The sequence below is a fragment of the Ictidomys tridecemlineatus genome, chromosome 5 (assembly GCF_052094955.1).
Source record: "Ictidomys tridecemlineatus isolate mIctTri1 chromosome 5, mIctTri1.hap1, whole genome shotgun sequence".
In the NCBI taxonomy this organism is placed as follows: Eukaryota; Metazoa; Chordata; class Mammalia; order Rodentia; family Sciuridae; genus Ictidomys; species Ictidomys tridecemlineatus.
Window position 1 is genome coordinate 99879127 of NC_135481.1, and position 26353 is coordinate 99905479.

Below are 26353 nucleotides of genomic sequence, written 5' to 3' on the forward strand. Positions count from 1 at the left end.
TTTAATTTAAAACCAAGTGAGTTTATTCATGGAGAAAACAGTAACAGAACACCTTCGGGACATTTTTAGTTCAATAATTAAAACTGCATTAAAAAGCCAACGGGAGAGTTTGGAGACAGGATGTGGAGAAACTACTGTTCCCCTTTTGTTCGGTTTACATATATTTGTCTTCTAGGCAAAATTGATGGCTACGATTAATTTCTTTTCTAGGGGACAATACAGTTCTATGGTCATCCATACATGCAATTCCTCTGTGAGAGCCAGTGAAGATGGCAGAAGAGATCAAAGACTTCAGTGATGACTGGGGCAGTGTTGCTATATTTTCCAGGAGTAAAATCTGAGGTATTTAGATTCCACAGATCTGTAAACTTACTTCCACCTCCCTCAAGGTAACGGCAGAAGCTGAGAATGCTGTGCGGACCATTATACCTCTTTTGTATCCACACACATCACTGCTGACATCTCACTAGGATTAGACTGTGTCTGAGCAAAGTGAAGGCAGTTTACTCTTCAAGATGGCTTTCAAGGCAACAGTGTGATTATGATGAGTCCTTCCCTGTCTGTTTTTGTTTGTCCTGGTGCTAGAGTCCGTGGTAATATAAGACCTGTCTCCATGTCTCAGCTGTTAGGGTGCAACCTGGCCCGTTTTACTTGGCTATTCTGGTTATCCAGATGGCAGGAACCTTCTATGGTGATGTCTCTTTTTTTCTCCTCCACGGGTTCCAAAGGGAAGTCCTGGTCTGTGGCTAATACCTGTCGGACAGTCATGTTAACACGAGCAGTTTTCAAGTAGCTGGCACATATCTGCCAGTCCTCCACAGAACAGGGCTCTACCAGTGAATCTCTGGGGAGGACACCTGGGAGAGGTGTCTCCAGGCAGTGAGGTAGGCCTTCTCCCTCAGGATGTGGAAGAACTCGAGGGACTGCATGGTTCAACAGGCGGCTGAAACCTGACATCACCATAATGTCACCACTGTGCATAAACATGGCTGTGGGGGCCTCATCTCTTTTGAGGCCACCTAGAAGAAAGATGGCAGACTGTCCAAAGCTACAAAAAAATAAGTAAAAATAGGAAGTTTTTTCTGTTATTAACTATCATTGTCAAAGTTATTGCCAACTTCATCATTTGCAATTCAGTTTAATCTTCCTCTTTTGGAAATAAAATTTGATGAAGTAAATAAGCAAGTGAAGAACTGAGTTTTAACATTATCCATATAAAGTTTTATTGATGTATCTTTTAAGACTTCAGTCTTTCAAAATTGCATTCTTTACTCTGTGTATCATTCCTTCATTATAAAGATAAGGCATTAATAAAAGGCACTTTTTTTTCTTTTTTTTTTAATTAGTTGCTCATGACAATACAATGATCTTGACATATCATACATTTGATTCAAATGGGGGTATGAATTCTCATTATAAAAGGCACTTTCTTTGTTGAGATACTGGCATTGTACTCAAGACCAATGTTATGTTTAGGGAGACCAGAGTAAACACTCAGGCTTTTGGATTTTGCTCTACTATTCTAAAAAAGCTGCTCACTTCGCTTTATGATCTTCTACCTATTTCTTCCACAGAACACAGAGGATATCTTTCATTATAAAAGGCATACTCCATGCAACTTAAAGAGAAAAAGTAACTGTTATGTGGGCGTTGCTCATAGAAGACTAATTTTACTTTATGATACATTGTTAAGATGCCCAGAAATGAAAGATTATAGAATCCAGCCATTCAAAGAAAGTTTAATGTCTTTATTTTAGCTTAATTCTTTAAAGAAAATAATGAAATGATAAAAGTAACTCAAAATCTTTGGAACCAGCTTACCTAAATGACAACAGGGGTTTGGAGTGATCTAGTTCAGATCTGTCTACATGGATTCCTAATGTGGAATCTAAGCGGTAGTAATTCAGGATACCGGCTTCAGCTTGGAAACCCTGAAATCCACAGGCAGCGGCTACTTGCTCTGAGAGGAAAGCCAGGTCAGAAGGGAAAGGTGTGTAATGATCTGCTGAGTATTTCTTTGGTAAAAGTAGAGAAAATAAGAAAAATAAACAATGATCTCAGGAATAGTAAACTGTGGCATAAGATTAATTACTACTTTAAAATCCTCTAATTTCCAAAGTAGTATTAGCCAGCATTATCTACCTGTCCAGAGGGATCCAATAATCAAATAATAAATCACTCAAAAAACTGAACACCTATTTTAGAGCAGACAGCATGCTATGCAGTTGCAAAGGACACAGACTCACAGTGCATGGAGTCTACACATGAAGTGATTATTACACCACTCTCCAGTATACTTTAATGTTAAGCAGGACAGTTCTTTTAGGATAAAAAGTCAACTCAAAATGTCACTGTCAAGGGCTGGGGTTGTGGCTCAGTGGTAGAGCACTCCTCTAGCACGTGGGAGGCCCTGGGTTCAATCCCCAGCACCACATAAAAATAAATAAATAAAATAGAGGTATTGTGTCCAACTACAATTAAAATATAAATTTTTTAAAAAAGTGTCACTGTCAAGAGATGCCTAAGTAAATATGATAATTAAATGTAATACAGTAACCTGGATGAGATTCTAGAACAGAAAAAGGATGTTTGTTAAAAATTAAGAAACTCTGAATTAAATTATAATTTAATTACAATTTACACTATTGGTTAATTAATTTATTTCTAGTTTTTTGTTTTCTCTTTCTTTTGTGGTGACTGGAATCAAATTCAGAACCTTGCACATGCTAGGGAAGTGTTCTACCACTGAGCTACATTCCCAGCCAAAATACCACAAAAATACCACACTAATGAAAGACGTTAACAGATGGTGGAACTAGATATGGCACCTTGCTGTATTATCTTCTTAACTTTTCTGTACATCTAAAACTATCCTAAAAATTTAAAAAAAAATTTTTAAAAGGCAACTTAAATATTATAAGCTACCTTGCAACAAGGCTTTGTGCCAATTTCAGTGGTCAATCTGATGAGATGACATGCTCAAAACATCTGACTCATATCATGGTCAAGGTAGAACCTTAAAATGGAACAAGTACTTTCTCAGCACTTATCTCTCCAAATTGCTTCTGTTTTTAGCACCTAAGGATTACAAATACCTTCTGTCTCTAGCACACATAAAAATGAACACCACCACAAAAAACAAAGGGCAGAAAGCCTTTCTAAAAGATCTTCCTGCCTACAATTCATAAGAATAACAAGGCTATGGTTTCATTAGGTTTCCTGTGTGACGAGGTTGAGGGCTCTCTGGGCTGTGCATGCCTGCAGCAGCCCAACACAGCCTTTCCCTTCTGGATGCTCCTCTATTCCCACCTCTTCCATTGCCAAATCAACCTCAAATGTGATCAGAAAATCCACTTTTGTCTCACAAATCCACTAGTTTCCTGATATATTCTAGCTGGAGCAATAGTCCTGGCTCTGGATAGAAGGGATTTACTTTGGCCAGAAATGCACTTTAACTTCAGGTACAAGGAAAACTTCTGTGAAATCTTTGGTTAGAACTTGTTTTTAATTTTCTCTTCTTCTATTGAACTGCAAATAAGAAAAGCTCCTATTTAATTCTTAAAACTAAAGGTATAGTTACAGAACATTAAAGTTTCCTTGTGTCAATTTAAGTTTTATTCCTTTAGAAGATCAACTAGTTAGGCCTCCTGTTGTAGCTCTAGATAGCCTCTGCTATGGTTAAAATAATTACCTTTCAGGCTTTCCAACCTGTCCAAACTGTCTATGGATTACACACTTACTCTTTCTCTTTTTGTCAATCATACTTAATTCTCTCTTTTTAACTAAAAATACTATATTTTGTCAAGTCCCACCCCCTAAACTTTCACTTTTTTTAAAACTTTTGATTTCTCATTCAGAGTTGTTGATAATTTTTCACTTTCCATTATTCTTAGTAAACAAGGTTAAACTTGAGGTCCTTGGGAATAATAATATATCTAAAATATTTAAAACAAGAGCTGCCAGGAGCAGTGGTAAATGGCTGTAATCCCAGCAATTTGGGAGGCTGAGAGTAGGATTCTAAGTTCAAGGACAGTCTGGACAGTTTAGCAAGGCCCTGTTTAAAAAAACAAAAAATGCTATTTCCTTTTGTGTTAATATATCTAACTGTCTAGAATAGTCAGGCACTATGGTAATCATTTTACAGGTATTACTCACAAACAGGATTTAAACACCAACTGTCTAACACAAAGACCATCATATGGCCATTTTCCTGAATACAAACATCTAGTTTCATACTGAATCTGTGTCACTGAAAGAAAGAATTATATTACACATACTTTTAAAAAGTAACATTACATGAACCAGTTAATAAACTTATTAATAAGCTGGGTTAACTAAAACAACAGAGTTTTTAGAAAGTAATTGGTTAGGCAGAGAATATGGTCTATACCAATATGTTTTACTCCGCCTCCACTTACTTTTTTTTTTTTTTTGCAGTGTGGGGGATGGAATACAGGGCTTCACGCATGCTAGGCAAATGCTCTACCACTGATCTCTACCCCATTCCTCAGTTTAATCTTAGAATTCTTTTACTTGGTGGTAAACATTGAGACACGAGACACTGTGTTACTAGTGAGAAATGATATGTCTTCTGAAGCACAGAGGACAGAAAAGAAATTGTAGCTCAATAAAACATGGAATTTTCTTAACTATAGGAAATTCTTTCCCACCTCTCTCCTGGCCAGACATTTATCTGGCATCTCCTGGCAAGCAAAGGTATCTTGGAAGTTCTTTTGACTGATGGAAGAAAACACTGTTAAGTATAGAGAACTTTTTTTGGTAAACTCCAGGCACATATCGTGTAGAAAATAAATGCTCAACAAACTTCAAACAATAATGAATATAAAGATAACTGAGAACTGCTTTTGGAAACAGTAAAAGAAATCTATATCCTGAAGCAGACTCTGAGACAGGACTGATGACTTTTGATGCAAAATATGATCTGAGGGCTTATGCAGACAAAATTTTCTCTTGATAAATTATTCATTTCTTCTGAGATAACTGAAGGGCGATTTTTAAGGAGGGCATAAATAAAGAGACCCTACAAAAATAACCTTATGAATAACTTATGCTCTAGATAGTCCCTGGGTGATACTTTAAGCTTGACTAGGAAGAAATCCAACTATTCAGGCTCAAGAAGCACATAAATGGGGGCTGGGGTTGTGGCTCAGCGGAAGAGTGCTCGCCTAGCGCGTGCAAGGCCTTGGGTTCGATTCTCAGCACCATATAAAAAAATAAATAAGTAAATAAAGGTATTATGTCAACCACAACTGAAAAATATTAAAAAAAAAGAAGAAAAAATGAAGCACATAAATGGAGAATGAAAAAATTTGAATACCTTACTGTCCCAGTTATAATGGTAGCCTAGGGTTACCCAGCGCAATTTCTCTAGTAGACTTCGGGGTCTCCGTTTATTCACTTCTTTATACCTGCAAAAATTGGCAACAATAGAGAATTTGTCCATCTCAAATATCAGCAACAGCCCTCTGTATGAACCCTGGAGTCTAAATTTAGTATTCCACGGTTTAAGCTGTTAAACAAGGTTGGTGAAGAAAATGAAAACATATAAATGAGTTGACCAAGAATACAATAACAGTAAAAAACATATTAGCCTTTCCAATTTCTACTCTTTAGTTCTAAATCCTCTGCTGAATGGCATCAACTTTAAATGACAAATTTTCTAGCATCTCGGTAATGATAAAGCAAGAAAACAAAACAAAATGATAACAGGAATGTCTTTACTTGTTAATGATACTGAAAGCACTAACAATGTACAATTAAAAAAAAAAAAAACTGGTTTAACATGACTTACTTAACCCTGTACAATATAGCTTAGATAATTGAGGCTCAACTAACAATTAAGGCACCACTGAAACTGATTTGGTTTCTGCCCATCCATTATTCAAACCAAAGGAGGTGTCAGTAAAACAGAGGTACCCTTCCTGTAATTGTTTTATCTGAAGAAATAAATCTATGATATTAACTACTCTTTTTCTAAAGAGGAAGCTTATTTGGTTCATCTCCAAAAATCTAAAATTTCAAGGTCTAATCATTTTATATAGTTAATTATAATTTTCATCACTAATCAATCTTGGAAAAAAAAAAAAAAGCTGGGCATCACAGATCACAAGTTTGAGGCCAGCCTCAGCAACTTAGTGAGGCCTTAGGCAACTCAGTGAAACCCTGTCTCAAAATGAAAAAAAAAAAAAAAAGGGTCAGGGATGTGGCTCAGTGGTTAAGACTGGACCCAATCCCTAGTACCAAAAAAGATGAGACTCCTTTAAGGGATTTACATTCTGACAGGAAATTAACATATAAAATGGAAAGTTTAGGTAGAAATAAAGGGAAAGTTAAAGGCAACAGAAAGTCTAGCTAAACTGAATAGCAGAGACTTCAAAGGGTATGAGAACTAAGAAAAAGCTATAAGTGCAAAGCCAGCTTAAGGTTTTGAGATATGCTGGATAGTTGCACATAGTGACAAAGAATGGCCAGCATTTAAACAGGGAGAGACACAGTAGGCAACATGGGCACAAAAGTGCAAAAGTGAAGGATCCAATGGAGGCCCATACAGTAAGTGGTGCTCACTTTTCTTGATGTCTAGCAAGGAGTTCAGGGATTGATGCTATCTGTGCTCACAGAATTTATAATCTGGTCTAGGTTAACTGAATCATTGTAAGAAAGACTTTGAGGTTTACCTTATACAGGAAGACTAGTCCAAGGATGGAAAAGAAGTCAGAGCAGTCTTACTTTCAAAATTTTAAGCCCAGTCCAAATAACAAAAAGAAAAGAATAACTTAAAAGCTTCCTGAGTGCAAGAAAGTGATCTTTAATTTTTCCATTTTGAAGGTAATAATACATATATTTTGTGCAATATATTAGGATTGAGGTAGGTTCAATTCATTTCATATCCTTTTCTGAGAACTTGATTTCAATTCTTACCTTTGTATTTTCTGGAAAGAAAGTAGCCAACAATTGTTAACATTTGCCCTCATCATATGAGAGCAGAATTGGCCAGCATAATACATTTCTTGTCTTAGCACTACAGTATTACTTAGGAACCCATCTTGTTTCCATGGGCCTCTTGGGTAACAAGGATTCCAAAAAATTCATTCTTGAATGTTGTGAACATTATGAGGCCAAACTTAACCCACATCCAGAATATTTTAAAGCATGAAACACTGAAGAATCACTGAAGGGCATAAATTGTTCTCCCTTAAAACCTGACTTGTCTAAGAGGAAACCAAGAAGGATCAGCATTAATGGAGCTTCCATTCAAGCCACCCTGAACAAAGTAGGAATATGGTGGCACCTTGACCTAATTTTAAATTTGTATCCAATTATCCAAAAGAATGTTTTCAAGAATGCAGACCCTAATTATTGGCTCTCATGGCAAACAGAAACATACTATGCTCCCTGACCTCACTATGTCCTCCGGGCACTAGGATGAGGAAGATAAATGGGTGGGCTGGTCACCTTCTCCCCCAGGGAATGTGTTCATATGGCAGTCTGTACAGTTTCTGTAATGACTAAGTGCCTTATGTAAGTGTTGACATTTTCTTCAGCAATCATGTTCTAAAGCACTGCTTCCAACTGAACCCTAACTGGGAGGAAATGAACTCTTGGCCTGCTTGTCTACTTTTTGTACAGTGGGTAAACCAGAGCCATAACTAAGCACTGCATTTTCTTTACTTTCTTGCTTGAATGGAACATTAGTTGAATCATTGGGAGAACAAAATTACTCAGGACAGAATAAAGTCTGAAGATTTATGATATGGGCTGGGGATTTAGCTCAGCTGGTAGAGTGCTTGACGTGCATGCACAGGCCCTGGGTTCAATCACTGGCACCACATACACAAAGACTTATGATAAAAATCTTCAAAATCCTACTACGGGTATTTGTTTTTTCAACTTTAGTGCTCCACCACTGAGTTACATCTCTAGACTTTTTTGAGAAAGAGTAGTACTGCTTAATAGTCCAGGCTGTCCTCAAACTTGAGATCCTCCTGCCTTATCCTCCTGAGTAGATGGGATTACTGTTGTGTGCCACCACACCGGGCTTTTTTCAATTATTTTTATGGTTTAAGAATTGTCTTTTACAACTCTGATTATTTTCCTCTAAGACCACAGCCTTCTTCTTTCCTTCCCTATTCTCTCATTTTTCATTGAACCTGATCTTCAATCTCCTAATCCTAGAGCCCCATTCTTTTCAATATTTGAGTCCTTCCAGTTTTTTGTCTCTTCTCAACTCGATATTGCCAATCATAAGGAGTAGACCTCTAATGCTACTTTAACTGCTAACATCCTTTGTTATGTTGTAAATATTTTATTTCATTCAACCTTCCAGCTTCTGTTTGAAGCCTTCACCATGCATCTCAATGCTTCAGTTTTGTTCTTACTCCCTCTTTTAGGTTAATGAGACAGAGGCCTAAATGATACAGTCCAATTTCAATTTTTCTCTCCTATACCTCTACATTTCTCTAAATTTTTATTCCATCCTTCCCTCCTGGTTTCAGAAGTGGTCGTATTTTCTTCCACCACGGCTAATTCTCTACCCATACTATATCCTTTCCCCCATACAAACTCTGGGGCCTTTCTTCATTAATAAATCTTTCTTCTCCTATTTTCAAGTCCTCCTCTGCACTTGTTTCTTCCTCTTACACTGTTTAACAATTCTGCATACTTAAGACAAAAGAACAAAAAAATTTTTTTCCAACTCTACCTCTCATTCAAGCCACCCTGCCCATATCCCAACCTCTCTGCCCCATATGTGTTTTTCCATTCACAATTAAACTCTAAAAAACCCTCAGAATTTGCCATCTTTACTCTCCCCTCACTACAGTCTGTTTTTTGCTTACATTACTTTACCAAAATTAGTTTCTTAGCTTCAATACCATCACCTAACTGTCAAATCCTAGGCCTACTTGACATGGCTGGCCTGTCTCTTCTTATTGAAAATATTTTCTTGTCTCCGCCTCTAACAGTGTTCTCTTCTATTTTCCTTCACATCCCTCTGGCTGCTCAGGGTCTTCTGCTCTACTTTCTATACCCAGCACTGATGCTGCCTAAGGCCAATGACCTTCTTTTCTCTTTTGGGGAATGAGAGAAAATCACATCTATTCTCACTACTTCATGGTGATTTTTGTGTGTAACTCTCATCTCATCTCTGACTTTGCTCCCAAGTTCAGCTCCTTATTCCCAGGGCATGCTGTATATCCCCACTTGGATATAACACAGGCATTTCAAAATTAATATGCCCCAAACTACACTCAGGATAATCTGCTCATTCTTCTCTTCTGTCAATCCTCATTTCCACTCAAAGCCTCCATATTATCCTCATTGCCAATTAGAAATCTGTGGATAATGCTTTCTTCTTTTCTTTCATTTTTCATAATCTTTTGATAACCAACTCTACTGACAATGACTTTTCTTTATCATTTTTTCATGAACTATTAAATTCTTAATTTGCCTTTTACAGCCACTGTTTTCAGACTATTTTCTCTAGTGTCTTAAGAATCAGATTGCTAGAGTGAAAAGTCTTGGTACTGATCTGGATAAATGCCTACTCTTCACAAGACAAAGTCTACATACAATCAATTTTTTTAAATTAGAAATATTTAATACAATATTTAAGTATTTTTTTCTTTTTTTACATTTAAAAAAATTATTCTAATTTGTTATACATAATGGCAGAATGCAATTCATAAGCACAATTTTTCAAGACACTGTACACAAAGTATTTTCACACTATTCATGTCTTATACATTTACTTAGGGTAATGATGTCTAATTCGTTCCACCATCATTCCTACCCTCTTGCCCCCTCCTTTCCTCCCCCTCCCCTTTGCCCTGGCTAAAGTTCCTACATTCCCCCCATGCTCCTCCGCCAATTGCCATTATGAGTCAGCATCCTCATAATAAAGAAAATATTCGGCCTTTGGTTTTTTGGAATTGGCTTGCTTCATTTAGCATTATATTCTCCAACTTAATCCATTTACCTGCAAATGCCATGATTTTATTCTCTTTTAATGCTGAGTAACGTTCCATTGTGTATATATGCCGAAGTTTCCCTACCCATTCATCTACTGGGGGTATCTAGGTTGGTTCCATAATTGAGCTACTGAATTGTGCTGCTATAAACATTGATATGGTTGTGTCCCTGTAGTATGGTGATTTTAAGCCCTTTGGGTAATCTGAGGAGTGGGATAGTTGGGTCAAATGGTGGCTCAATTCCAAGTTTTTTAAGGAATCTCCATACTGCTTTCTAGAGTGACTGCACCAATTTGCAGTTCCACCAGCAATGTATGAGTGTGCCCTTTCCCCGACACCCTAATCAACACTTATTGTTGTTTGACAACCCATTTATAATCTGGTTCTAACTAACCTTTCTAGTTCATTGCCAAGCATTTCCCACAAGTCCTACCTTCCATGGCTGTGCCTTGAACCACTCAATTTTCCTCTATTAAAACGCTATTTTTTCTCACTATATTATTGAACTACCAGATTTTCCTAAGTTGCTTTTTCATACATGTTTTATGTTCACTTCTACTTGGAAGTCTTTTTTCCCAGTCTCTCCCTACACTATGCCCCACAGCACCACGTAACTTCCTCAAAGTACATAACCTTCCATGTTGTAAATTCCTTTTCTAAATCCTTTCATCAAAGATAGGGACTGAATTTTATTCATCTTCGTGGCTGTTTTAGCATTGAATATTTTCTAAGACACCATTGACTATTATTTAATAAATTAATGAAAACAAAAAGGAAAGCTACTATACAGCCCTCAAATTAATTCTTTTCAAATTTAGTGGTGTAGTTTTTTAAAAAATATTTATTTATTTATTTATTTATTTTTTTGTTATCGGCAGGCACAACATCTTTGTTTCTATGTGGTGCCGAGGATCGAACCCGGGCCGCACGCATGCCAGGCAGCTTGAGCAACATCCCCAGCCCCTTAGTGGTGTAGTTTTATTGGGCTAGGAGATATCATCATAATTGAAATATTTACTCTGGGTTCATTTACCAGCACTAGGGGTGGGGTAGGGTGGGGAAGAAATAATATTTACTGAACACCTTCTGATATTTTATAAAGAACTATGCTAGGCCTTAAGATCACACAATTTTCAAGATGGTAGGCTTTGGGAGGCACACAATGAAAGAAGGAAGAATCAGATGACTTGATTCACTAAAACAAATATCACACTAGCATTAAAAAACCAATGTCTTGGTCTTGGGATATAGCTCTGTGGTATTTTGCTTGCATACCATTTGTGAAGCTTGGATTCAATTCCCAGCCTTGCAAAAACAAAAAAACCTAACCAAAGTCTTAAAGGTATAGAAAAGCACAAGGTTTAATTCTGCTTCCACATGGAGGATATCAGTGGAAAGAACCTTTTTCATGTAAAAAAACAGATACAAAGCACTTCATAAACAAACGTGGAGAAAAAAAAAAAAGCAAAGCTACTTATTTACATTTTCCCCTTGTACTATTCTTTATTTTTGAATGGATCATAAATATAGAAAATTCAAAAGATATAAAACATATGAATTAATTTCAGAAATATTTGATAAGTTTTTTACACTGGAGAATAATAAGGCCAATGTAAGAGGATTAAAAAGTGAGGGAAAGTAGGGAACTATTTTTGACTGAATAAGGAAAGGCCTTTCTTATATTAAAACATTTAAGGAAGGAAGCTACTGGATATTCAAGGGAAGAGGTTCCTAGGTAGAAGGAGAAGCTTGTTTAAAGAAGCTGAGCAGTACAGATGTGTTCATGGAATAACATGGAGGCCAGTGTGGCTACAGAAAAGGAACAGCAGGAAATAAGGTCAGAGAGGTGGCTGGAAGCCACACCATGTAGGGCTCACAGGCCATGAAAAAGATTTTGGATTTTTAAAAAAAATGTGATGGTGTTATATAATGAAAAATTTGGCTGGCCTTTGTCCCTGGTTCTTGTGAGGGAGATTCTAAACCCTTGAAATTTCTGGAATGACAGGACTGTCACTGCTAATCATGGTAGGCCCTTGGATCACACTTAGGGAACTGAAGAAGGAATCTAACTATGCGGCTAATGATTTATTTAATCAATCATGCCTAAATAATGCAACTTCAATAAAACTTCTGAATGCTAAGGTTTAGGAGATTACTACTGGTTGGTGAAAAAACCAATGTGCTAGAAGGATGACATACATGAATTGAGTCTACAGGAAAAAGGACATGGAGGTTCCCAGACCTTGCTCCATATGTCTCTCCATTTGGCTGGTCCTGATCTGTAGATTTTATAATAAAACTGTAATCATAAGTACAGTGCTTCAATCCCCAGCACCAAAAAAAAAAAAAAAAAAAAAAAAAAAAGTATAGTGCTTACTTGAGTTATAGTTAATTTTTGGACCTGGGTAAATCATGAGACTCCCCTGAATCTGTAGCATTGGTTTCAAGGGAGGATAGCTTGGAAACCTTCCAAACTTGAGGCTGGTGTCTGAAGTAAAGGTAGTAGCCTTGTTGGAGATGTGCCCTTAACTTACAAAGTCTGTGCTAATTTGGGGTACTTTGCATGAGATTTAAACAGTAGCTAGGAAGTTGTACGAAAAATGTTGTGATTTTTATCCTCTAAGCAGAGGGTCAAGAGCAGACTCCAATGGAAGGTTTAGGACTACTGTGGTATTCTGCAGGTAAGATGTAATGGTGGCTTAGATTAAGATGGTTGGGAGAGAGATGGAGAGAAATAATTAAATGTATACTGACTCTTAAGGCTCACCATATTTGTGAGTGAACTGAATTTACAGTTTTTTAATGATTGCATTCTACTACTGGGATATGCCATATTTGATTAATCTGGTCTTCTGCTTCTTGTACAAGGCTCAATATCGATACTACTCACTTTGAACAAAACAGAATTGAAATTCTCTAATTTTATGAAGTCTTGTTTTTGCTTCTGAGTTCAAGTATTTCTTCTTCATATCCTATTTAAAATGACTGCAGAATTCTAGAGTTCAAAGTGAAAGGATCCTGAGAAATGCTCTTGTTCCTGATTCTCATTGTGGGAGGATATTACCAGGTAATCAGAACCTCCAAGAGAATTTTGGAGCAACAAATCCTCTCCATCTCTGACAGACTCTGGGAAAGTGGGGAGAACTTAGTGTATTGTTCATAGGACTTTGACCATGATTCAACAATCTTGAATGGCTTTTCCTAATACCTTTACTTCTCACACAAGAAAACTGAAACACACATCACAAAGTGATAGATAGGTACCTGATCGATTTTCAGTGTTCCTAGTACAATGTCTGATGCAATTTCTTTCAACCCTTGGCAACATAAGATATGAACATAAATTTTTAAAAATTCTTGCTAATTTATCAGACAAAAACCAGTGTATTCCACCATTGTCTATAGGATGATTTATTATATAGATTCACCTGAGCTATCTTAGAAGACAGCTGGGATTTCTGAAGTCATATTTCAGAAAGGAAAAAAGGAAATTACTTGAAAACATAGACTGATTTAATAACATTAAGTTCTCTCTTGCTAATTTCACTCAGTCATGATCTTATCTTACTTTTGTCTCAGTTCTAAAGAAGGTATTAATAGCTGATGACAGGGTTTTCCTCATTGCTCCTGATAGTATTACAACCTACACACCAACAATCTTTAAAGGAAAATCACTACATTTTGGTTCTTCTTTCCCCACTCAACTTAAGAAAATCTTCTATTATCCTTGTTAGAATCAGCATGACAGTGGCCTTAGGGCCACTTAAGACCAAAGAGGACACAAAGTTGGTACCATGGTCTTAACGGGAATCTTTTTTTTTTTTTTTTAATTTTTATTTTTTAGTTATCGGCGGACACAACATCTTTGTTTGTATGTGGTGCTGAGGATCGAACCCGGGCCACACGCATGCTAGGCGAGCGTGCTACCGCTTGAGCCACATCCCCAGCCCCCCTTAATCATTTTTGAAGATCAGTTCAAATGAACAGAAGAAAGAGGATTAATAGGCTCAATTAAAAAAAAAAAATCACTTGTTCTTCTTTGATACCTCTGCTCTGCCTAGAAGAATTAATTATTTCCTCCTCTGGCCTCCATTATAACAGTTTCTGAGCCTATCATAAACATTCCTATAGACAATGAATTCCTGCTACAGACCTTTGAGTACAGGAAGAGTATCCTATTAAGTTTTGTGTATCCAATGTCTACTATCATACCTGGTACACAAATGACTTCCAATAAATATTTTTGGAATGAATGAATGAATGATTACTGAAATAGAGTGAAGGTACAAATACTAGTTCTTTTCCCATAAGGAACACTGGCCTTTCATAAAACAGCTACCAGCATTCACATTGACTCCATCTAAGAAAGTAGGGATAAAGAGTTGTCAATGATATTTCTCCTAGCATACCACAACTGTTCAAAGGAACTCATTTTAAGTAGGAAAAAAGGATTTATGATGAATAAAAATGGATCATCTAATGATTAATATGGATGAATTCAGTATCTAAGCTATGGTAAGTAAATCTGTAAAATGATCTCAATTTAATATAAATGTCAAAGCATCTGTCCAAAAGTTGTCAGGGAAGGAAAACAACTGTGTTGTATTTGCATGGAAACAAGGGAGGAAAAACAGGACAATCATTTTCACTGTATTCTTATATAACAGTTTATTCAAAGATCTGTTGTGATCCGAGCTGAGTATTAAAACTTTATTCTGACTGATGAGACTTACCTCAGGAACTCTTTGCTCTGTTCCCACAGATCCTGGGTCTCTTCTTTAGCCATGTGTTTGTCCAGGTTACACACATTAGGTTTCTGGGAGTATAACTTCAGGCACTGCTTTACCCAGTGCCACTGGTACCCTGGGAGGAATGGGTTTGAGATAAAAATAAATCCTATACAAAAGACAGATAGGAAAAAAAAAAAAGAAGGGAAAATTCTACTTAGTTATTCCGATCATTTCTTTTTGTTGACATCCTTATATCTACTATTCTGTCCTTTTCCCCCTATCTTTTGGTTATGCTTCAAGTTAATGAAAAATTAATTTTTGATAATTATCAAACACCCATCTCTATACAAGTCTCTCTGGCTTTTGGGTTATTCTTAAAGGGAACAAATATTTCACACAGTTAACTTGTCCATTTTGTTATCCCAAAGCAAACTTTAGAACTGAAAGTCCACCCTCTAATTTTCACCAGGCATCATCATTTACAGAATCATCTGAGACTTCTCAAATTCCCTATATCATTTACTGCCGGCACAGAGGAAGTTCTTATACTGAATTTAACTGAAATATGGATTTGAAAGTCTGGCTATAATGAATGAAGCCCTGGTTATTAATTTATTTTGTATCTCAGCTTCAAATCCATTCCTCTATATTCAGTTTGGCTTCATAATGTGGGGGCTGGGACCTACCAATTTCCTCTTTGCCAGTTTGCTCCCTGCTAAACTGTGCCCATCAGGGACAGTAATGGATGACTGGAGGGCTGAAGTTGGTTCTAATGTTGTTTTTTTCAAATCACTAGAACCAGACTCATTATGTTCCTCCTTCAGAATTCTAAGTCATGGGGCTGGGGATTGTAGCTCAATAGTAGAGCATGGAAAAGATTCGTTTTCATTCATCAAATATAAAATACATACTATGCAAAAGGTACTTTCTCAAGAATTAGAGATGAATAAGGCTGGAGTCATGGCCCAGCACATGCCTAGCATGTACAAGTGCCTGGGTCTGATCTCCAGCAGCAGCAGCACCAGCAGCAGCAGCAGCAGCAGCAACAACAACAACACACACACACACACACATAAATAAATAATTAAGAATTACAGATGAAAAATTTTGTTTGAAGAAAGGGAAGTACCTGGAGATAGGTTAGTAGAGATGGTTGGTTATACAAGCAATTCTTTTTAGGAGCCTGTCTATAAAAGGAAATCAAGGAGTAGGGGGTCACAGATGAATAAAGTACTAAAAGGGAAGTTTATGGGTTTTAGGGATTGGTAAGACCTAAATATACTTACAGACTGTGAAGAAAGAGCCATTATCGAGGAACTGGTTAAAAACAAAAGAGAGGAAAGAAACAGAGCAAGGTCTTGAAAGAGATACAAGAAGGAGAAGTAAGAGGGTGAGAGAACTGTCACTGAACTGAAGAAATTTTCATCTTAGAGGAAACGAATGAGAATATCTGCTTATAAGTGTGGGGGCCACCAAAAGCTGAGAAGTTCTTGCCTGAGACTTGGTTTTCCCAATCAGATAAATAGCAAGGCCATCTCCGCAAAAGAAAGAATAGCTGGGGGGAAAGTCATGAGGAACAAGAAGGAATCAATAATAAAATTAAACAAGCGGCTGGGGTTGTAGCACAGCGGTAGAGCACTCTCCTCGCACGTGTGAGACCCTGGGTTTGATCCTCAGCACCACATAAGAATAAATAAGTGAAATAAAGATATTGTTTTAAAAAATAAAATTTAAACAAAAAAGCAATCATTATATATTAATGTAAAGCCCACAATGCAAAGTATACCAAAAACAGATGAAGAGACTAAAGCTCAAGAATTTCTAAGTTAAATGTTGAAAATAATTAGAGGCTCTTCAATGCCTGGTTGGATTTCAGATCTAGCTTAGGTAAAATGCTGGAAACTTTTTATCAAGGACTAGACATTAAATAGTTTAGGCTTTGAGAGTCATTTATTTTCTTTAGTATTCAACTTTGCCACTGTTACAGAAAATAGCCATGGATAGTAAGTAAACAAATAAGCATGGCTATATTCCAATAAAATTGTACTTACAAAACCAGGTTGGGAGGTGGGTTTGGCCCCTGATTGTAGCTCACCAACTCCTGGTCTATATCATGAACACACTATGGAAATGTCCTCAAGGAGAATTACTTTGAAAAGCAGATAATAAAGACAAGGGCTGAGGCTAAAACAAAAACAACTATGATATTACTAAACTAAGCTTCCTCTCTTCTTTTTGGCATTTAATTTAAACACAGGATAATGTGAAGTTTAATAACAACAAATATGTTTAGCTACTAATTATAGTAGCTACTAAAAACTGGATGCCTACTGAGTGTCAGACATTGTGCTAGTAACCTTAAGCTATGTCATTAATCTTCAATAACTTCATGAGAAACTCATTAATTCAATTTTACAGATGAGAGAACAGAGGTTCAGAAAGGTAACATGGCTTCACTGATTAATCCCTCTCTCAGGGCCAATGGTACACATTTCGGAGATGACAGGAAACAAACCTAAGATCCTTACCTTATAAATTCTAGGCTCTAATCAATTGAGTCTTTGAACAATAAAATCAGTGGTCCACTATCAGAATTTTAGATTTTAAACCACATGAGATTTGACAGAAAGGAACCTGCACTGATATAGTAGAAATATATAGAAAATAACCTGAAGGGGCTGGGGATGTGGCTCAAGCGGCAGCGCGCTGGCCTGGCATGCATGCGGCCCGGGTTCGATCCTCAGCACCACATACAAAACAAAGATGTTGTGTCCGCGGAGAACTAAAAAATAAATATTAAAAAATTCTCTCTCTCTCTCCTCTCACTCTCTCTTTAAAAAAAAAAAGAAAAAAGAAAATAACCTGAAGATTCTTCTATTGTACTATATTTTATTAAAAAAACTTAAAATTTTGTGTTTAGATTCTTGCATTTATGGAAAAAATTTGGACAGCTTAGTAATAATCACTGATGAGTTGGTTACTGCAGTTGACTAATCATATCAATAATTTAATATTTATAATAATAATTTAATATTATCAATAGCTCATACTAAGAACTAGCCTAATGACCAAAGTTAGCAAATTGGCGGTACCAATGAAATTTCATACAGCAGAGTTTACCTAAGAAAAAGTTGAATGTTTTTGGTTTTTTTTTGGTGGATTTCATTATTTAGGCATACTGTAAATTAATGCAGCAAGAAGAAAAAAATCATTGCAAAAGGCTGGGCAATAAATATAGTTGATCAGTCATAGAAATTCATTTTAATGGTTTGACCACTAATCTGATCTGCTGCAATATTGAAGATTAAATCCAGAAGCCTCTACCACTGAGCTATATCTTCAGCCCTTTTTATTTTGAGATAGGTCTTGCTAAGTTTTCAAGGCTGGCCCCAAACTTGTGATCCTCCTGCCTTCTCTTGAGTTGCTGGGATTACAGGAGTATACCACCATGCCTGGCTAATCTTAGTCTTTCTATGTCCTCTAATGCATCTCCAAGACATAGAACCCAACTAAGGTTCCTAATTTTACATTTTATTTAGCAGAAATAGTCTCCAAATAATTTGAGAGGGTGAAAGGATAGCCAACATTTTAGGGGGAAAAAGGGATATAAAAAACAAAAAAATTCTACTATCTATCATCTTTGATTATCATTTTTTCACAAAATAAAGATGGTAACATCTCCCAAAATATTAAAGGAGGAATACTTCCGATCTAATAATATCTTGAACAGTGAAAGGAAATTAAATGCTTCTTTAGGCAATCCATTTCAGGCCATTTCAATGTTGTTCTCCTTTTACTGGGTTAAAAATCTGCCTCTCTTTAATCTGCATGCATTGATCTTCATTGGTCTTAAGTCCCCCCTCCCTCCCTTACTGGAGAGTGAATCACGAGCCCCTTTAGCATCACTAGCTCTTTTCAAAATTTTTAATTTTGGTACAAGATGTCACTAAGTTGTTGAGGCTAGCCTTGAAATTGTGATTCTCCTGCCATAGCCTCCTGACTTGCTGGGATTTCAGGTGTGTACCATTGAACCTGGTTTGGTTTTGAGTTCTGAAATCTACAGCAATGCGCAAATTGGTTTTTAATTCTTTCTGATAAATACCCATAGGTTTATAGTTAACATTTACTGAGCACTTATGATGTTCTAGGCACTGTCCTAAGCATGTCAATTTCCCTTCTACCCTCTCTACTTTACTCCACTCTAATCTGTTTTGGATTATTTTGTACAGTTGCTGATGGGTGAGGTGAACACTATTTTTATATCTTTTACACATTAAAAAACTGAGGTCAGGAGAGATTAAGAAAATTTCCCTAGGTCAGTTAGTACGTGGTAGAGCCAGGAAAAGTCCAGGTAGCTTGGCTTAACCATCAATCTTTTTTTTTTTTTTAAAATATTTATTTTTTAGTGGTAGCTGACACAATATCTTTGTTTTATTTTTTATGTGGTGCTGAGGATCGAACCCAGTGCCTCATGCATGCTAGGCAAGAGCTCTACCTCTGAGCTACAACCCCAGCCCCTTAACCATCAATTTTTAATGCTTTCCATCCCTTCTTGTATTTGACCATTTTTCAAATGTTTGATACTGTCACATTCCCCCTTCAAGTCCTCTCTTCCCTTACAGGTTTCCAGACCTGTAAGAACAGGTTTGGTATACTCAGGCTCCTCCCACCCCTGCAAAAAAAAGACTCCAGTTGTCCTTTTATTGTACTGTTGGACTAAGCCTCCTGGTATCATTTCTCACCTTCTTTTTAGTACTTGCTTTATTTTTAAAAATTTGGTCTTTTTAGTTATATGTGACAGTAGAATGTATTTTGACTTATCATACATACATGGAGTGTAACTTCTCATTCTTGTGGTTCTACATGATGTGGAGTTACACTGGTTGTGTATTCACATATGAACATAGGAAAGTTATGTCCAATTCATTCTATTGTCTTTCCCACTCCCATTCTCCCTTCCTTTCCCCATTCCCCCCTGTCCTATCTGGTGAACTTCCACTCCCCCCAGCTCCCCTATTGTGAATTAGCATCTGCATATCAGAGAGAATATTCAGCCTTTGGTTTTGGGGATTGGCTTATTTTACTTAGCATGATAATCTCCAGTTCCATCATTTACTGGCAAATGCCATAATTCCACTCTTCTTTTTTTTTTTTTTAAAGAGAGAGTGAGAGGGGGGGGACAGAGAGAGAGAGAGAGAGAATTTTTTAATATTTATTTATTTTTTCTTAGTTCTTGGTGGACACAACATCTTTGTTGGTATGTGGTGCTGAGGATCGAACCCGGGCCGCACGCACGCCAGGCGAGCGCACTACCACTTGAGCCACATCCCCAGCCCCTCCACTCTTCTTTATGGTTGAGTAATATTCCATTGTGCATATGTACCACAGTTTCTTTAACCGTTTATCTATTAAAGAGAACCAACCTACTGTAGATTCCATAGCTTAATTACTATGAATTGAGCTGCTATAAACATTGATGTGGCTGGGTCACTATAGTATGCTGATTTTAAGTCCTTTGGGTGTATGATGGGAGAGGGATACTCAGGTTCCTTTAAGGTAAGTAAGATTCAGAAGTAGACATATTCTTTCTTACTAAGAACAAGAGGCCCTGGACATTATACTTCTATTTAATGCAGCTTACAATGGCAGGGAAGATGGAAGACATTCTTCACATAATGAAGCTCTAACCCAAATAATGTGGCTTAAGTAGGAAAACCTAGAAAACTTCAAAAAAGCAGGTATATCAGTTTGGGTAATACAAAACTTAAGTGAAATTGGTAACTTTGCAGTACAACCTGTTAAGAAAGGAAGGCTTAGTGTGACAGAAAATCATGGCACTAGAGTTGAAAGATCAAGAGCAGCCTCCAAGGAATAAGTGCATATAACTTTATGTACTTATTCCAAATTACCCAAACTCACAGAGAATGATGTTTTCATATTTGAACATCATCACTCATCTGTTTCCATCATGAATTCATACAGAATTTACAGCACAAGGCCTTTTATAGGAAGCAATATAGCTGTTTACACTTTCCCATCATAACAACAAATATTTTAGTAGTCACAATGTAGTAAGAGCTCTAACCAAGTTCCACCTCTCAGTACAATGAAAACAAATATTTCTTTTTGAAGATTCTCTCACTTTTGATCTAAATTGGAAATCATAAGTGTAACATAAACTTTTTGTCTTTTAGAAAAAAACAGAGCTAGGTGTGGTAATGGATGCCCTTAGTCTGAGCTACTCAGGGGGCTGAGGTGGGGGGACTGATCTCACAAGTTTGAGACCAGCCTGGGCAAAACACTGAGACCCCTCTAAACAAAAAACAAACAATCCAAATCCAGGATGGCAGATATAAGATTATTTGGTCCAAATAAGGCATTTCTATATCTTCTAAATGGTTTATAGTAATTAGTTTACAACAGCTCCACGAGTCAAAAAGTTAATTAATATTACTCTTACCTTATTTTCTCTAAAGTAAACTACTCAACGTCACTAAATTAAAAATTCCTTTTTTTTTTAAGGAGAGTGAGAGAGGAGGGAGAGAGGGAGAGAGGGAGAGAGGGAGAGGGAGAGAGAGAGAGAGAGAGAGAGAGAGAGAGAGAGAGAGAGAGAGAGAGAGAGAGAGAGAATTTTTAATATTTATTTTTTAGTTCTCGGCGGACACAACATCTTTGTTGGTATGTGGTGATGAGGATCGAACCCGGGCCGCATGCATGCCAGGCGAGCACGTTACCGCTTGAGCCACATCCCCAGCCCCTAAATTAAAAATTCTAAAGTAGTCTATTAGAACTTTTGATCATTACTTGTGATTCTTTTTTAAATAGCCTTGATAGCAACAAGTCTTAAGTTGTTATGTCATTAGAGAATGTGACTGGAATGACATTATGAATTACTCTACTATTTAAAGCAATTATTTTGGCAGAAGTTTACAGTTGTAACAGAGAGCCCAGAGTCAATATCTTTATTTTTTATTTGTTGTTGGCCACTTTCTGCAATATAAGGCAGGTGCCGCTTACTCTTCTATCTTTTGGGAATGCTAAATAAATGGGTAACTTAGATAGAACAATTTAGGATGTGTTCAGGAGTAGAATGCCTCTGTTTTCTCCTTACATGCCATAACTCCTATGAAATTAGAGAAATCCCTTTGAGGTCAGGTGCACTCACCAGGATAGCCTTCAAGTCCATAGGCTCGCCACTTGCTGACTGGCTGAAGTCCTGCTCTATGTGCATCGTGCTCACTCACTGAGGACACACTTAACTGAGATCTGACGACCTGGCAGGAAGGAAACAGAAGCCAGAGGGCTAAAGCTACTTTGTAGATCAACACCAGGAACCTCAAACTTTCAGAAATTTCTCGTACGGGGCAATATTAAGAGTCTTACTTCTGGGATTCTAATCTTAGCTCCACCAGATACTTGTTCTAGGACTTTAAGATGAATTACTTCCTAAAGCCATAGTTTCCTCATCTATATGCTAACAAACATTAAAGATTTATATAAAATTTAGCTAAGTGGCAATTGAAAAATTAAAGTGGACTGGATTTGGCATTCAAAACTACCTTTTCCTATGAGACCATACTTTAGTTGCTCTTTTTTTTTTGGTACCAGAAATTGAACCTAGGGGCGCTCAACCACTGAATCAAATAACAGCCCTGTTAACTTTTATTTTGAGACTGGGTCTCAGTAAGTTGCTTAGGGCCTTGCTAAGTTGCTGAGGCTGGCTTTGAACTTGCAATTCCTTTTGCCTTAGCCTCCCAAGCCACTGGGAATACAGGCGTGTACTACTGCACTTGACCTTTGGTTGCTTCTTAAAAGAACTTACAAAAAAAGTGGGCGGTGTACTGGAATATCCCAAATCACAATGGTATTTACTCTGGTTAGTCCTAATAATACTTCTTCTGAGGCACTGGCATATGATTGTTGTTTAAACAGAGCTATGAGAAAGAGCACTGGGAACCCTATTTACTATAAGTAGAACATTTTTTCTCTTCTAGATGAAATGATAATGCTAGAACTTTTGTTGTTGTTAATTACATAAAAATATTAGGAGTTAATGAAAGTTTCTTTGCACATAGAGCACCTTAAGAATGGCTCATTATATACAGTCACTCAGTCAAGGACATTAAAGAGAAGAATTTTTCCATGAATAATAAACTTAGGGTCTGGCTTACCTTAGATGACATCAAAAGTCCTCTTTCAAAGGTAAGTGATCTTTGTCCTACCAACTTTTGAAGTATGGAGATTTCTAGACAAAATAGCAACAAGTGACTGGTGTATAACCAGTTTTTATAATAAAATGATTATCTGGAACTCTCTAAGAGTCCTAATCAGCTGAGTTTTCCAACCGATAAACACTGTCATGATTTCTTAAAAAGGCCACACTTTGCACTGCACTATAATTCAGCAACATCTTCAGAGTTGAAATTTGTGTACTTACTCAACCATATGCCAAACTGAATGAAACCAAACCACTGAGCTTTTTAAAAAAAAATAATAATTTTTAGTTGTAGTTAAAAATAATACCTTTACTTCACTTATTTATTCTTATGTGGTACTGAGGATTGAATCCAGGGTCCTGCACGTGCAAGGCGAGCGCTCCACCACTGAGCCACAACCCCAGGCCCCCAAAGAGCTTTTAAAATAAGTTTTTCTGAGGATTGGGGATATAGCTCAATTGTAGAATGCTTGCCTTGCACACACAAGGCCCTGGATTCAATTCCCAGTATTACTTGCTTCCCCCACCAAAAAAGTTTTTCTTGCTTCTTCTCTTGCCAGACTATTTTCTCCACTGATCTTACCAGTTTTATGACAGCAATTTCTTAATATGTATTTTAAATCTGCTTTAGCCCAAGGAACTAAACATCTAAGCTTTCATGTACTTAATACACACTGTATTTTTTTTTTTTTTTTTTTTGGTACTGGGGATTGAACTCAGGGGCACTTGACCATTGAGCCACATCCCCAACCCTATTTTGTATTTTATTTAGACAGAGGGTTTCACTGAGTTGCTTAGCAGCTTGCTAACTTGCTGAGGCTGGCTTTGAACTTGCAATCCTCCTGCCTCAGCCTCCTGAGCCGCTGGGATTATAGGCGTGCACCACTGCACCCAGCTCACACTGTATTTTTTTGAGTGTTTGCTGAGGGCCATTGCCAAGTAGGAATGACGCATCGAAATTTCCTTGCCAGCGTACTGTACCCCATGTTAAATGGAAATTCACTGTGACATTGCATGTGTCTTTGAGAAAGGTGACCCTGCTCAAGGACCAGGGTGGATCCAGGTTTAGGGTGTATCCTGCAAGTTTTAGGAAGTATCCCGGTTTAGGATAATTTGGGTTTAAGGCGTTCCCGGTTTAAGACAATCTGGGTTTTAGGGAAGTTCCAGTTTTAAGGTTATTCCTGCTGGGAATAGGGCGTTCCTGCTGCCTGAGTTCCCCTTGAGCTCTCGTGGAATTCAGAAAGTATTTGGGACGTGAATTATGCGGCGGGCAGAACTTGGATTTCCCCAGAACATGTGTAGAGACCGGTGTGAGTTCGGGAATAAAGAATTGCTGTTTGAATCTACAAAGCTGTGAGTGGCTCGTGATTTTGTGCCTAGCCAAGACTGCAGCAGTGTTATTTTGGGTATTGAGCTAGACACAAAATGTCTGGGGTAATCGTGGCTTATAGTCTAAAATGTACTTATACATTAAGATAAACTACAGAGCCATTCCATTTCAAGTCTGGGTCCAGCTGCGGTGCTAAGATGAATGCCCCTCCAGCCTTTGAGTCATTCTTGCTCTTCACCATTAACAAGGACACTAAGGTGCCCAATGCCTGTTTGTTCACCATCAACAAAGAAGACCACACACTAGGAAAAAAATCACAGCTGCTGAAGGATCCACAAGTGCTGTTTGCCAGCTACAAAGTCCCCTACCTCTTGGAGCACAAGATCATCATCCGTGTGCAGACCAGCCAGACCTATAGCCTGTAGGAGGCCTTTACCAACACCATCACAGACCTCATCAGTGAGCTCTCCTTGCTGGAAGAGTGGTTCAGGGTGGCCATTAAAGACTAGCAAGAAGGGATTGAATAGTGGGTCAGAAGGCGCTCCGGCACCTGTGAGTCTAGTTCCTACCTCCACTGCACCCTTCTCTCCAGGCATCACAGAGGAGTGGCCAGGCCCAGCCATCACTCCCGACAGCTTTCCTTGTGACCCCCTTCCCTGACACTGAGGTGTCCTGTACAATAATTTTTTTAACTTCCTAATAAAGTATGATAGGAAAGAACCCAGTTGTAGCAGAGGTGATTTCACAGCAGGTAGATTTTCAGGCTTTGATGGAGGCAGATAACCTGTTACAGACACTTGGGCCACATTTCAGAGTGGACTGGCCCAGAGGCCCTGACTTCTGTCTGGGGGGTGCTGAGAAAACCTGTGCACATCCATGAATCTGTTCTAGAAGCCTCAGCTGCTGGGCCTGCATAACTGCAAACAGTGCTCCAAGGTTTCATTTCATGTCCGAAATAGAGAATTTAATAAAACACTCATTGATAAAAACACCAAAAAAAAAAAAAAAAGGTAAAATAAAGGAAAGTGAAGCTGAATAGGGTTCTGAAGCTTTCTTCTTGTCAAGTACATTACACTCTCGGTGCAGACATTCTATGTTATTCAGACAACTCTATAACTGATTTTGCTAACAAATCAAGCTGCTGAGAAGTTAAGCTCAAAGTATGGGGTAATGATAGCATTAGTTTTATTGAGAACTATTACTGCTTGTAAAGAATGCCTCTTCGGGACACTGTGGATAACATCAATGGCCCATTAAGAGATTATAGGTTCTCAAGGTTAAAGTGATTGTAAAGAAAACCCAACTGCAGCACAGCTGTATTTCCCCTGCAATACCTTCTCCACACTATTTCCTTTCTTAATCTTCAGTGGTAAAAATAAAAATAAAGAAGGGTTCCATATGCACTCTTCAGACATTTACTTTGAATTCTGGGGGGATTATTTTAGAATCCTTCCAACTACCTCTTTCTTAAAGGCCCAGAGAGAAGCCTGACTGGAAAGGCTTAACTCGCACGGGCAGATCCTTGTCAGATCTGGGATTGGTAGGTAGTAGGTTTTGAAGTCGCAGAGCGCTACCCTAACGTCTACAAAGACTTTTACGGGATTTTTACATAAAATAAAGTAGAACCATAAGGGGACAGTTAAAGGAAGAAGTAAACACTAATTCTCAGAATTTTTGGGGACCGAGGCAGAGAAGCAAAGCGTGACTAAACTCGCAGAATAACGTTTTGTCGCCAAGCGTGACTGCTGGTGGGCAGTTCAACTCCGAGCCCAAGGATCATCGGTCTGCAGGCGAAAGGGGCGAAGAAGCCCCTTTAAGAAGCAGCACGAGGTGATGCCGGGACTCGAACCGCACTTCTCTCCGTACGTACCTTATGGGCAAAAGGACCCGTGCCGCGGGCTGCGTGGGCCGCCGAGAAGTCGATGACCCCTCCCAGGTCTGTGGTGCCGGGTCGGCTTTGTCGGTAGAAGCGGAAAAGTTTTCGAAAAGCGTCCTCCCCAGGTTCTGTCACCAGCGATGCCACAGAACCCACGACCGCCGCCATCTTCCCCATCTCGCTCCCTGACCGCTCTGACCCGGAAGCATATCATCC

The 26353-nt window shown here is 37.9% G+C and overlaps 1 protein-coding gene and 1 pseudogene across 4 annotated transcripts; one reads left to right on the top strand and one right to left on the bottom strand.

Moving 5' to 3' along the window:
- Alkbh1 (alkB homolog 1, histone H2A dioxygenase) lies at positions 1–26349 on the bottom strand. Of its 4 annotated transcripts, none has more exons than XM_078050596.1 (7): positions 26132–26270; positions 22888–22961; positions 21882–21990; positions 14720–14849; positions 5339–5429; positions 1822–2015; positions 1–1048 (listed from the first exon to the last, which is right to left on the bottom strand). In XM_078050596.1, exons 2-7 carry the CDS (start codon positions 22897–22899, stop codon positions 619–621), a joined length of 966 nt encoding a protein of 321 aa, XP_077906722.1. In that variant the 5' UTR covers positions 22900–22961; positions 26132–26270; the 3' UTR covers positions 1–618. The 4 variants fall into 4 exon arrangements, with proteins under 4 accessions (XP_077906722.1, XP_077906721.1, XP_040130409.2 ...); XM_078050595.1 differs by having other exon boundaries at positions 14720–14882; XM_040274475.2 differs by lacking the exon at positions 22888–22961 and having other exon boundaries at positions 26132–26349.
- LOC101967446 (DNA-directed RNA polymerase II subunit RPB11-a pseudogene) lies at positions 24252–24788 on the top strand (annotated as a pseudogene).
- Positions 26350–26353: the final 4 nt, after the last annotated feature.

Excerpts from the sequence above, each read along its gene's own strand:
- Alkbh1 (XM_078050594.1), bottom strand. The coding sequence starts at position 26,314 with ATGGGGAAGATGGCGGCGGTCGTGGGTTCTGTGGCATCGCTGGTGACA. Across the intron at positions 2,016-5,338 it reads ATTATAACTGGGACAGTAAG|AAATACTCAGCAGATCATTA; the intron begins GTATTCAAATTT and ends CTTTTACCAAAG. Across the intron at positions 1,049-1,821 it reads AAACCCCTGTTGTCATTTAG|CTTTGGACAGTCTGCCATCT; the intron begins GTAAGCTGGTTC and ends ATTTTTTTGTAG.